Source organism: Lolium rigidum, chromosome 4, assembly GCF_022539505.1.
Source record: "Lolium rigidum isolate FL_2022 chromosome 4, APGP_CSIRO_Lrig_0.1, whole genome shotgun sequence".
NCBI classification, from domain to species: domain Eukaryota; kingdom Viridiplantae; phylum Streptophyta; class Magnoliopsida; order Poales; family Poaceae; genus Lolium; species Lolium rigidum.
This window is the reverse complement of record NC_061511.1, coordinates 211,098,324-211,111,740: the sequence shown is the minus strand read 5'-3', so window position 1 is coordinate 211,111,740 and position 13,417 is coordinate 211,098,324. Positions and strand designations below refer to the sequence as shown.

Sequence of the window (13,417 nt, the reverse complement as noted above, 5' to 3'; positions counted from 1 at the left end):
CAATAAAACGTCTTTTCTTCAGCTGTCGAGTTGCTAGGTCTATATGGTCAATCATTCAGATAGATTCTACCTTATATCCTCCCCGTAGCGTTGCAAACATTTTCGGCAATTAGCTAAATTGGGTTGACGCTAGGTATAAAACGCTTATCAAGATGGGTGCGATTGGTGTTGTATGGTCGCTTTGGCTATGCAGAAATGACAAGGTTTTTAATGACAATTTTTTTCTCTTTTACAGGTTGTTTACCGCGCTACAACTTTGCTCCGTTCATGGTCGCCACTCCAACATTTGGAGGATCGCGACCTCTCTACGAAGGTGTCTACACGCTTGGAGAACACGGTGAAGGAGTTTATTTTCCAACATGAGTGGCAGCATAATAGACGTCTTGAGGCTAATTAGGCTGTCTGGGGCTATTTAGTGATTTACTTTTTTCGACTTGAAACATTCTCGTTTTTATCCTTTTATTTCTTTGAACAGCTGTGTGTATCTTAGTTATGCATAAACTGGGTGTAATGCTTAAAATTCTTTGAGTAATGAAGCGCCTTTTATCGAAAAAAAATCTGGCCCTTGTGGTTGTTGTTGTGATGAGTTGCGAGCTGTATCGATGGACGGAGGGATGGTGCTATTTAAGATGGACCGCACGTCCGCACGTCAGGTTTTTGCTAGGAGATCGATCGGTGTTCGAGTCCGTACGGGTTACAAGTCGAAGAACTCCGACTCGATCGATGGGATCATCCCTGTGTACAAGAACTCATATATATGCCCGCGCTCCTGGATCGAAACGAAACCCAGACAACAACACAAGACTCGAACTCGATCGATTAGAAGAACCAAGAAGAAAATTAATCGATATCAACGTGAACGGCGCGCTATGGCGGCGGCAGTGCTGGGGCACACGGCGAGGAGGCTGGGCGGCGGCGTGCTGCGGCAGGAGTCGGCGGCGTCGCGTCTCGTCTCGTCGGCCGTGGAACGGCGGCTCGCCCACACGGAGGTCCAGCATCCTTGCAGCTGCGGGAAATTCGACAAGGACGCCGTCCTGAACGGGATCCAGAAGCAGAAGGAGGAGCTGTACGACGCCATGGCCGCGGCGAGCAAGAAGTACGGGAAGGATACGGACCGCGCCATCCTGGAGAACGATCGACTCGTTGCTCCGCGAACTCTCGAAGCAAGTCAAGCCTCGCTCCGGCGACCCCACATGGTACGATCCTCGCTCGGCCGATCAAATTAACAAACAATCTCAGAGTTTTCCTTCTTTCTTATCCGTATGTATTTTAAGCTCTCTACTACGATGGTGTCATCACGTGTAGGGAACGGGCTGCGAGACAAAAATCGAGTCACGACAGGCTAAAAGTGGCTGGTGCTCTTTCGCTGCTCACCGGCGGGTTTTATCTACAAGCTAAAGCCACTTTTTGGGTGTTAGATCGGCTCAATTAAGGGCCGAGAAGACAAGTGATCACTAGCTAGGAAACCCATGTCTCGTATCAATATCTCACGTTCTCAACATGGCTTTCCCTTTATAGCAACGTTTTGTAATTTATTCCACTTATTACTAGCAAAATTGCCCGTGCATGTGTTGCATCGGGAGAAACAAAATCTCTAAATTCCAGTGAATTATCCATGATGACACTGCTCCTCGGGTCCATCATCGACATCGATAATCACATTTTCTCCTATTTATAAATTGCATTATTAACTCCTATATAAACTTTGTGAGAAACTCAAACATCATCGACATACTATAATAAGTAACATTATTAGTCCATATAATATGAGATTGTGAGGCTATCACTGCACCGACTTATACGTAAACTTGTAATGATTGTTGTTGCCAACCTTATGTAACGAGGATAAAACAAAGGCTAACAAGGTGTGCAGCTATCCTGCACCACGGCGATAGAAAAAAAAACCTGTACCAACCTCTCTTTCTTTGCATGCTGTCACAAAGAAGTCATTCCACGGCGGCGAACTCATGTTTGTCTTCGTGCCACTTCCTCACGGTGTCGTCCAGCTTCGGAAATCGCCTTATTTACAGTGAAACAGATAGGCGCTCCAGGAGACTCGATCTATCACAAAGAAGTCATTCTATGGCGGCGAACTCATGTTTGTCTTCGTGTCACTTCCTCAAGGTGTCGTCCAACTCCGGAAATCGCCTTATTTACAGTGAAACAGATAGGCGCTCCAGGAGACTCGACCTGTCACAAAGAAGTCATTCTAGGGCGGCGAACTCATGTTTGTCTTCGTGCCACTTCCTCTCGATGTCGTCCAGCTCCGGAAATCATCTTATTTACAGTGAAACAGATATGCGCTCTAGGAGACTCGCGTCTGGTTTGCATTCATAGCCTCTGGGCACCGACAGCGCACTATACTATGCACTAGGACCGGGCTATAGTTTCAAAGAGTCAGCGTACAGAATTATGTCTGAACACATGGATGCATACATGAGGATACTTTGGGCCCATCAGCATAGACAACAAGCAAAGGCCCAACCAAAAGCATACCTAGCTAGCTGGAGATAATACATCGGTAGCCAGGAAGACCAACTCTTTAGTCCCACCCCGCTAAGCTGAAGAAGTTTTGAGCAATTTATAAGGGGAGCTGCAAAACGTGTTTTTCGTGACCTGCATTCGCGTATACGCAGCGGAGTAATGATGCTCTTATAAAAGTATATGTTGATGACACTTTACTCTTTGCGGATCATTATCTACAAAGGGCCGCAAATCTCAGACTAGTGATTTGCGCTTTTGAGCAATTGATCGGTTTGTTGAATCTTAACTTTAGTGGGTTGTTCTGCTTTGAGGAAGCCAGCAAACAGAAACACAATAGTGCTCAGCATGGCTAACGCTGGACCAAACACCAACGGCAGCCAATTTTTCATCTGCACTGTACGCGTCCGTGGCCACAGGGAAATACCAGTCGATGTCGGACGCCGAGTTCTTGGGCGACTCGATCGATCAAGTTGCCAGGCCACGCGCGCAAGAGGGTTATTGGACTCGTAACCCTTACGGACTCGAACACGATCTCCCAGCAAAAACCTGACGTGCGGTTCATGTTAAATAGTAGCACCCTCCGTCCAGTCGGTCCATCGATACAGCTCGCAACTCATCACAACGACAAACAACCACAAGCGCAGATTCGTAGATGCTTCTGTTTCCTGAATCGCATCCAGCCCTCGCCGCCGCTGCAGCCGCCGTCGGCACAGGTCTCCTCCGGCTGATCTCGAGAACGAGACCGCAGCGCACTGTGATCCCGGACGACGATGAAGCTCGTCACGCGAAACCTCGTCCCCAACGGGCCCGGCTCCGTCAAGCTGCTGCCGCAGATTGAGGACGACCTGTGGGACGCGTACAACCTCATCGCCGTCGGCGACACCGTGGAGGCCGTGACGGTGCGGAAGATCGGGGGCCGCGACACGGAGCGCGTTAAGCTGACGCTGGAGATCGCGGTGCAGTCGGTGGAGTACGCCACGGAGGACTCGCTGATGCGCGTGCGCGGCAAGAACCAGACCAAGAACGAGTACGTCCAGATCGGGCAGTACCACACGCTGGAGCTGGAGATCAAGCGTCCCTTCATCCTGCGCAAGGAGGTGTGGGACTGGCCGGCGCTCGACAGGATCCAGCAGTCGTGCGACGAGACGGCCGCCAACGCCGACCTGGCGGTGCTCCTCATGCAGGAGGGGCTCGCCCACCTCTTCCTCGTGGGGCGGAGCGTCACGGCCACCAGAGCCCGCATCGAGGTCCCCATCCCCAGGAAGCACGGCTGCGCCATGGCCGCCTACGACACGGCGCTCAACGACTTCTTCGGCCGCGTGCTCGACGCCTTCCTCAACCACGTCGACTTCGGGCTCGTCCAGTGCGTCGTCATCGCCAGCCCCGGATTCACCAAGGACCAGTTCCGCGACTACATGCTCCTGCAGGCCACGCGGCGGGGCGACATGCGCGCCGTCACCGAGAACAAGGCGCGCATCGTGCTCGCCAGGGCGCCCTCGGGGTACCCGCACAGCCTCAAGGACGTCCTGGGCGAGAAGAGCGTCATGGCGCAGATCAAGGACACCAAGGCCGCGCAGGAGGTCCCGGCCATGCAGGAGTTCTACGACATGATCACCAAGGACTCGGACCGGGCCTGCTACGGCCCCAAACACGTGGAGCTTGCGAATGAGCGGCTGGCCATCAAGACTCTGCTGCTCACGGATACTTGGTTCAGGAGCCCCGATGTTGCCGCCAGACGCAAGTATGTCGACCTCGCCGAGTCCGTCAAGAAGCTCGGCGGCACCGTGCGGGTCTTTTCGTCCATGAATGTCTCCGGCCATCAGCTCGAGCAGGTCACGGGAATAGCTGCCGTACTTCGTTTCCCCCTTCCCGATTTGGACCACATCGAGATGTGATGTAATTTTGTATTACCATTGTTGTGTACGGTAGGATTATCTATGTCGTCAGAGTGCTTATTTTTTTACACAAAGTTGGCTTACCCAATAAAGTTGGGGTCGCTGGGTCTGGGCTCGATGTGTCCGGGGAGGCGCTGGAACAGCTTCTTGTCCCGTACTTGTGGCGCGCCTCGGTCCTCCTTGGTCTTGTGGATCCGCTTCAGCAGGACGCCCTCGCTATCGGCGCGCGGTTTCTGATTCAGGAGCGTGTACGGTGCGTTGATGCATACACCTCCTTAATTAATTAATTATTTGGCTGCTGCCACGTACGCACGTACGGACTGAACAAGCCAACCAACCATGCATTCCTTCCTCGCGAGGGCAGAGCGACGCGAACGCGAGGCCATCTCCATCGATCGAGGCCACGTAGACTCCGGCCAGCTGGGAATTAGCTGGGACCCGACGAGCCTCCTCGCCGCGGACCGGTTCCTCGATCAGCAGCTGCAGGGACCCACGCGGGGCGGGCGCGAGACCCGCATGTATGTACACGTGTATGTATCTCAAGACCAAGACGCGTGCGCGCGTGACCAACACGGATCTACCTAGCTTCAGCCGGCCGGTCCGATCGATTGGAATTTAATTTGCCTTTCCGTTGTTTTGGCGTCTTACCTAGCTTTTTGACGCGAATCATATATGCTCCATCACCTCCAACTTTTTTTATCGGCAGCTAGCACTACGTACGTGTGACAGTCTCCTCAATATAATTACCTTAATTATTCAGTGCATCCGTAGTCTAGCTACTACCCTCGTACTGCTTCCCAAATCAAAACCACCTCCATGTATACGATCGAGTACGTACGTACGTACATACGCGGGTACGTGTCGCCGCCCGGCCGGGAAATCCAAACCTAGTACGTACTACTACTAGTACCTTGATGGATTACTACTAATTACCGATGATGAATCAATCCTGGTCCACTCGCGCGCCGGTTACTCACGCGCGCGTTTCTAATTCTCCCTACCTCCTACTGTACCTTTTTTCTTCTTCTTCTTCTTCTTCTTCTTCATGAATCCTAGCTACGTAGTACTCTACTAGTAATTCTCCCTCCTATCTACTAGTACTAGTAGGATATATGCATGATTAATTTCCAGCTAGCTAGCCGGCCAAGTTCTACAAAATTTAATTTATCCCACCCAGTACGTCCTTGCTTCTGCTCCAACTCAAATAACTCAAATCTAAGCTCCCTTTTACGTGCGCATGCTATAGCCCTATGCGGCGAGTCCAGTGAACTGGACCTAGGGTTTCCCCCGATACTCGGGGTTAGGTGGTACATGGGATCTACGATGCCCTACAATAAGGAATGGAAACACCCGCAGGCGCTGCCGCATCGGTGTCCGACGAGCCGGAAAGGATTTCTCCCAAACCCCACTACCACCAACGCCCCGAGATCCGTCGCCTAGGAGCCCCATGAGGTCCATACGCAAAGGAGGAAGGGTACGCCAGCTGCTGAACGCAGTACAAGACAGACGCAGAACGGCCTATAAAGCAATGGCCAGTTCTAGGCCCGCCTGGCCCGGATCTAGCCCGCAAGCTCGCTGCAACCTCCGCCTTCCCCTCGTCCGGCAACCCACACCATCCCACCCCAACGCAGGGAACTCTTCACCACTAGCCTCCCACCCACCAGCCCGCGTCGCCCCAGAATTGAGCCACCATCGCCGCCTCTCCGTGGCCAGCACCACCCGGAGGACACCATCGCGCCGCCGCCCGGTAGATGCAGGCTCGCCTAACCCACATCCAGCCCACCGCAAGAACAACACAGCAGCGCCTCGCGCTGCCGACCTCCCAGCGAACCAGCTCACCATCGACCCATCCACCCTTCCTCTATAGAGGTTAGCTGACCACCTACCACAACGGTGCAGTCTCGACCCGCTACTGCCGGAGCGCTAAAGGAGAAGCCACCTTCTCGAGACGGTTCTGACGGCTGGTCACTTGCCCGATTCGGAGATCGTATCTGACGGATACGGCATCGCCAAAGTGGTACGGACACATAAAATCTTGGGACAAAGAACAAGGGCGCCAAGACCCATCAAGTATGTAGGTGCTGGAATTTGGGTGGGAAAACACTGCCGGTACGGTAAACTAGGCGGGAGAAGCCGCCAGTACGTGCATTTGGGCGGGAAAATCACCGGAACCTAATGGAGGCGCCGTAAGGCCCGTGCCGCCCAGAGACACCGACGTCGTCGACATCCAGGATGATCCACCACCACGCCACTGCCCGCCGCGTCGAAGCAGCGGTACAAGCCCGCACTCCGGACCATGACCCGGAGGCTGCTCCCCGCGCCCACCCTCGCGAGCAGGGAACGAGAGTGACTTGCCGCCGCCGACCAGGCTTTGCCCGGCTACGTCCCTAGGCGGTGGCGAGGGAGTAGGGGGAGGAGAGGAGAAGGTCGGCGGCGGAGGGGACTAGGGTTTCCCCTGGTCGCCACGCGGGGGCGACACGTGCGTGAGGGAGGGTGCGCAGAAAACCAGCCTTCTCACACGATTTTCCGTAGGTCAATGGTTGCTTTATGTGAGAAGTGCATAGTATCTGCGATTGTTCTGCTACACTTAGATGGCTCTCATGGAGTTTGGTTTTCTATGACTTGTACTTTACTCGCAATCTAGCCGAATGATATAGCACACAAACTTTTTGAGTTCTTCCATTGTAGGTTTTTGACCGGTGATCACCTAGTTTGTGAACATGAAATATCAAGTTTTCCATCACGCATGAAACTTTTTAAGTTTCTCAACACACATGAAATATCGAGGCCTACATGAATGGCAATGACCAAAAATGCACATGAAATGACAGGAACACTACCAAAGGAACCGTGCCATATAATAATAGGGTTTCCACACTTATCATGTTCGTTGTAAAAGCCAACCTCCCTCCCTATCTTTAATTACACTATTCTCTTGGTTTTCTCATGCATCTTCCTATATAGTATTTTCTTGCGCTTTTCGATGATCTCTATCACGCCGCTGCCTCTAGCGCGGTGGTGTTGATGGGTTGTACATTTACACCAATTAAGTGCGCAACAGCCTTGACATGCATGGGTCACCATCTCCATCTCCCGCGCTCGACTGTTAGTGGGTTGGCAAGGCCATGGCATCTCATTTTCATTGGAGGAGTGTATACATGTACACCAATTAAGTGCGCAAGATCGAGTGTTGGGGAAGAACTCATGGCCGGCCTTATGTCATAAAACTACAATGGGATCAGACGCAATTAAGCATGCGGACGTGGCATTCAAGAGCTAGCTAGCTAGCTAGCATGCATACGCACATGCAAAAACAACAACTGAGCACTGCCATATATAGATAGAAGGAAAAGAAACGTACAAAACCGGGAAAACCATGTACAGTTTCATATGCGACTGCAATGTCGCGGTTGGTGCGGTCCCGTGAAATCAGATGTGCCAGGAGATTTGGAGCGGGTGGTCATCAGAGTCTTAACACTACGGCACAAACAGGCTTTGCCGTGCGGCCATTTTGCACGGCAAAGGGCATATCTTACACGGCAAAGTCTTTGCCGTGCACAGCCGCACGGCAAAGAGCGGACGGCAAAGTCTGCCTCGGCAAAGACCCGCCGCGTGCGACGACTACATTTTGCACGGCAAAGGCCTCGCTGCCGTGCAGTATTCTTTGCCGAGCGTCTTCTCTGGATGCCGTGCGTCCACGCATTGCCGAGCGCTTCATACCTCGCTGATGTGCATCTTCCTTTGCCGTGCACAAGTTACTAGCACACGGCAAACAAATCCTCTACAAATAAAAAAAATGCCGTCGTCACCGCCGCCGGTGAGTGCAGCTGGCCGGGAGGAGGTCGCGCTGCTGGCCGCGCCCACGTCGAGGAGGTTGCCCGCGGTCGCTGCTGTCGAGCCGTCGCTGCTGTGGAGCCGTCGCCGCATGCTCGCCGCCGCCCGTTCGTCGCCGTCTGCTCGCCGCCGCGTGCTCGTCGCTGCTGCCACGCACGCTCGCCAACACCCGCTCGCCGCCGCGACCATGCCTGCTCGCCGCCGCGGCAAGCTTGTTCGTAGCTGCACGCTCGCCAACACCCGCTCGCCGCCGCGACCACGCCTGCTCGCCGCCGCGGCAAGCCTGTTCGTAGCTGCACACTCGCCATGGCCACGCCGGCTCACCGCTGCGCGCTCGCCGCTGCGAGCGGCCGCGGCTCCGCCTGTGCCTTGCGCTCGCCGCTGCGAGGTCGCCCGCCGCGTCCAGGCCCGTGCCGCGCGCTTGCTTGGGCGCGAGCTTGCTTGGCCGCAAGCTTGCTCCCCCGACGTATGCTGCGAGCTTGATGTGGAGAGATGAAGGAGAGAGACAGGAGTGTGTGTGCTGTGTGTGGGGCTGAGAGAAATAAAGGAGAGATAGAGGAGTGGTGGTGGGGGGAGTCCGTGGTGGGGTTAGGTGGGTGGAGTATGCCATGTCATCAATCCATGTCTCAGTGAATCACAACCATCCAATATCTACGTGATCGAGCGGTTTGTATTCATTCTAGCCTTTCACGTGCGAGCTGCTAACGCGCACGGCAAAGAAATTTCTTTGCCGTGCGCTTTTCTTTGCCGTGCGTTTTTCCTTTTTTTTGCCGTGCGCATTTCTTTGCCGTGCGTTTTTTGTGATTTGCCGTGCGGTATTTTCTTTGCCGTGCGTTTTTTGTTATTTGCCGTGTGATATTTCTTTGCCGTGCGTTTTTTGTGAAGCATGCACGGCATATATTTCTTTGCCGTGTGTTGACGCACGGCAAAACTTCCGCGCACGGCAACGTCAATTTTTCCGGTAGTGTAAATGAGAATGCTGATTGGTCAACAAATTATAAAATAACTGTTGTTAGCCTGCTAGGCTCTTGGATTCAGATCATGGTGTAAGCAGAGACGTGGGAAGAAATGTATTCATCTAACTAAGAATTAACTTTGATATATCAGTAGGTAACCTTACACATGGGTGAATTGAGACGAAAACATCAAATGTAGCCCGGGCTACATGTGGTCTGGTTTTGTTTTTTCCTTTTTCAAATTTTAATTTTTAGATTTCGAATTTTCAAACAAATTTGGAAAACATATGTAGACGTAGAGAATGTTGAAATCTATTGGTGTGTAAATTTTCAGATTGAAATACATCATATATTGCCCTCAGTAAAAATAACAAAATCTCACAAAATGACGAAATCTAGATTTTTGTGTAATTTCCATTATTGTTCACCTATCCTGAAATCAAGATTAGTTATTTTTACTGAGCCAAAATGCAACATATTTCAATCTGAAAATTTACACACCAATAGATTTCAACAATCTCTATGTTAATATATTTTTTCAAATTTTTTAAACATGTTTAAAATGAAATTTTTTTAGGTTCAAAAAGTGGCCTTTTTGTTGGCCAGACCTACAAAAGTCCATTCTCTGAGCTGAGACTAATAATACTCATACTAGAAACGAACACATACTCTAAATGCCTGGAACTAGGCGATGCTTTATTATTTCTCTGCAGGCTGCTTTAGTTCATGTGGATCAGAATGAGCATGGTGGCAATCAGGTTCAGGTAGCACATTTTGTTCTCGATAAAGGAAGCTTTACTACTCAATAGTTTTAAGCATTACACAAGATCTCTGTATAACTCGGATGCACATAGCCGTCCAACGGTTCAACGATGAAAAACAAATAAAAGACTCGATACAATAAATCATGCTGATGTATTGACTCCTGTAAGTGATGGTGGAGGAGGATGCCACCGAGCTGACGGAGGAGGCCATCTCCTTAGCGGGGAGCGCGCCAAATGACCCCTCCTTGACGAGGTCATCTAGACCTCCCAGGAGAACATGGCGGCGATGATGCCACCGCCTGGACCGCATTACCTTCCGCCCCCTTCTCCGGCGGCCAATGTGTGACTGCAGCCGCAGGTCTTCATTGACCTCGACGATGAGGATTAGGTGGCGGCCAGCTAGCATCCTCGTAGTGGGACTGTTTTATTATTTTTTTTCTTTTTTGATGGTGATAAATTGGGGGCTTTTGGGCCCCAAATATACGTTAATTATGTTACATGGATTTAGCACCCTATCTTTTTTTTTTTTTGAGGTTTTGACCCGTTGTAGCCAACTCCGGCCACAAAACCGAGACCAATTTAGTATCCGTGGGTTGCCATATTCGGATCCAAACAAATCAAAAAACAAACTATTATATGCAGCAGATAGCCTAAAAGCTAGCAGGAAGAAAACGAAGTGGGCAGGGGCCGGTCTAGAGTCGCCACGACGCGTGGTGCGATGATGTATTCCTTGCTCGGTTTACTGTGCTATATATGCAACGACATACCTACCCCTTCTGACGCTACAGGGTACGTTTTAAAATTGAAGACACGTTACCTGGGCACAATTCTTGTCCATGTGCTACCACATTAAATGCACCATTGCAGGAAGTACATCAATGTTGGTCATATAGTGCATTTTTACACTAATGAATCTGTCTTTGTGCTTCAAGTATACGGACAAATGGATGACTTGATTGAGAGAAGGAATGGCTTAGAATAGCTCGAGCTGGCAGGACCACTTGTGCTCATGTGCCATTACCACTTTTCGCAAAACTTGCATTTTTGTTAAGAGGGGAAAGCAAGGATAAACCTCACATGCACACATGTATGTATGTAGCATCTGAATTGATTTCCCGATTGACTACCCTCCATGTGTTTTCCTTGGTTTCCTTCCTAGCCATGTGTATTAATTAGAACGAGGCGCAAAATGTGTCGGTCCAAATAAATGTATATTTTTCCTTGCATAAAAGAAATAAGAATGCTTATCAATCGAACAAAAAGAAAACTCCCAACATCGTGGGGTGTGCCGCCGATGTCGGAGAAGAAACATAATTCTCACGCCTAGGGGGCGGCTAACCAGTTGTGGTTACTGGTAATCATGTGGTTAGGTCGGTGGAGGTATATATTCAGGAAAAAATCTAAGATTTCTATGGATTGTCCAATTCAATTATTTTTCTGACGTTAGATATGACCATTGAGCACCAAAGATTTTATGTTGATTTATTTCCAAGATGGATGCACAAGCTAGCTAGTAGTACTCAGGGTAAAAATCATCGAAATTTCTACCAAAATTCACAAAACTAGTTGACGGATAGCGACTAGGGGCTAGAATATGTAATCTCGATCAAAAATATCGTTCGAATTTGAATTCATCCGTGAGATTATAGACCAATAAGAAAGAGGGCATGTTTCTAGCATGTAATTCATTTCTCTAAGCTACTTGGTTGAAGGCATATGTACTTTTTTATTAGGTTATGATGAGTTCGATTCTTCGCCACATCATTTTAGTTTTAGAAAATATTTTGAATGGCATATATACTTTAAATCTTCCCATAATATTTTAAAAATGTCTACAAATTTCATTAATTTTTTGAAATTCACGAATCTCCGTGAGGTGCGAAAAAGATAGAAAATCGAAATTTTAAACCCTGGTAGTACTTGCATGAATTGAGACACTATTTTATGTCTGCTTCCTGGACGAATACAACTACTAATCAACGATATGAGGGCAACTCCAATGGTCCGACGCGCGTCCATTTGTGACCACCCGGTCGAAAAATGCGCCTGTACACTAACCCAGCGGCCCGACGCATAGTGTCCGACCCGTTTGCCTCAACGCAAACGCGCCAAAAATGATCCACGAATACGTCTGGGCGGACGCTACGCGGTCGTCCATGTGCTCCTCGCACGAGCCCACCTGGCAGTGGCACATGTGTCGCACACCCTCCAACTCTTAGTGCGATCCACCGAAGAAGATACAGATCCACCGAAGAAGATACCGTCGCGGCGGCGACCAACCTTTCAAACAACAGGGACAACATGGTGCCCAACGGAGGTGAGCCTTAAATTAATTGGTGTCCGCTGGGACACCCTTATTTCCCTGCCACATACGGTATGGACTGGAAAGAGTCGCACCTTGTCATATTTCTGAACCAACGATTCCAATCTGGTTTCTGCAGCACGATTCCATCGCCCGGGAGAAACATAGAAGATGGTGCACATTCGCTCGCCGGGGCTAAAGGCGACGGCCGGCAGCGACCAAGAATCACCAGAGAGTTTCCTGAACCAGGGCGCACTCCTGCACAAAAAAACAGAGATGAAGGAGGAGTTGGAATGAGACAACGGTGGAAAGCATCGTAGCGCTTCTCCTGGCCAGCCTCCTTTCTTTTCCTCGCCGGAGCCACGCGAATCGGGGCGGCAACCGACGTACGGCACATCGAGACGAGGCGAACCGAAGCTCGATCGGTTTCTCTCCTCTCGCCTCAGCACGCGCACGAGGTCGACTCCTCGCGACAGACCCGGGGGCGACTTGGGCCTCGACCTTTTTGTAAGTTGAAGACATACACGTGAGGAATAAGATGTACATGGAGCTCCACTGCCGACCTCGCCGAAGACGGGGACGACGCGGCCATGATGTTGACGGCGAAGGCACGGAAAGGACCTCACCAAAGACGGGGACGACACGGCTGGCCGCGGCGTCGCCGGCGTAGGCGAGGAATGGACCTCGCCGTAGACGGGAACAACGCAGCTGGCCACGGTGTCGCCAACGGAGGCGAGGAATGGTACTTAGGGTTTCTAGTGCGGGGGTCTTAGGGTTCAGGTGCAGGACTCGTCGGAGTTGGGGTAGGTGGGCTAGTTTACAGGAAGGTCCGGGTGGTGGCAGACTGGCGGTGGGCGACAGATGGAGGAGGGCGGTGCGGCCGTGGGTGGAAGGAGTGGGGCCGGTCGTGGGTGACGGCAGCAGGCGATCTGGCCGGCGATGGTGGCGGGGGCTGAATAAATTGCGGTCAAGGTGAGAGGTCGGAGGAGGAAAAAGCAATCACATGAGGAAGAAGAACTTGTTAGGCCAGGGCCCATCTTGACCTCTATGCGGGTGTCGGTACCCATAGAAATGCTGAATAATCCCCCCCCCCCCCTCCCGTATTTAGCCAGCTCCTAACACATCAACAACGGCAATCGAAATGGATTTCAAAATGGCGTCCATGCTTTCCAAAAAAACACA

At 51.0% G+C, this 13,417-nt stretch overlaps 2 protein-coding genes across 3 annotated transcripts in view; both read left to right on the top strand.

Moving 5' to 3' along the window:
- LOC124706987 (photosynthetic NDH subunit of lumenal location 5, chloroplastic-like) overlaps positions 1-13,417 on the top strand; it is a 100,572-nt gene that overhangs the window by 74,662 nt on the left and 12,493 nt on the right. The window lies entirely within an intron of this gene.
- On the top strand, positions 3,255-4,379 carry LOC124706984 (protein PELOTA 1-like). The gene has a single exon (XM_047238648.1). The coding sequence runs from the start codon at positions 3,255-3,257 to the stop codon at positions 4,377-4,379; it is 1,125 nt and encodes a 374-aa protein (XP_047094604.1).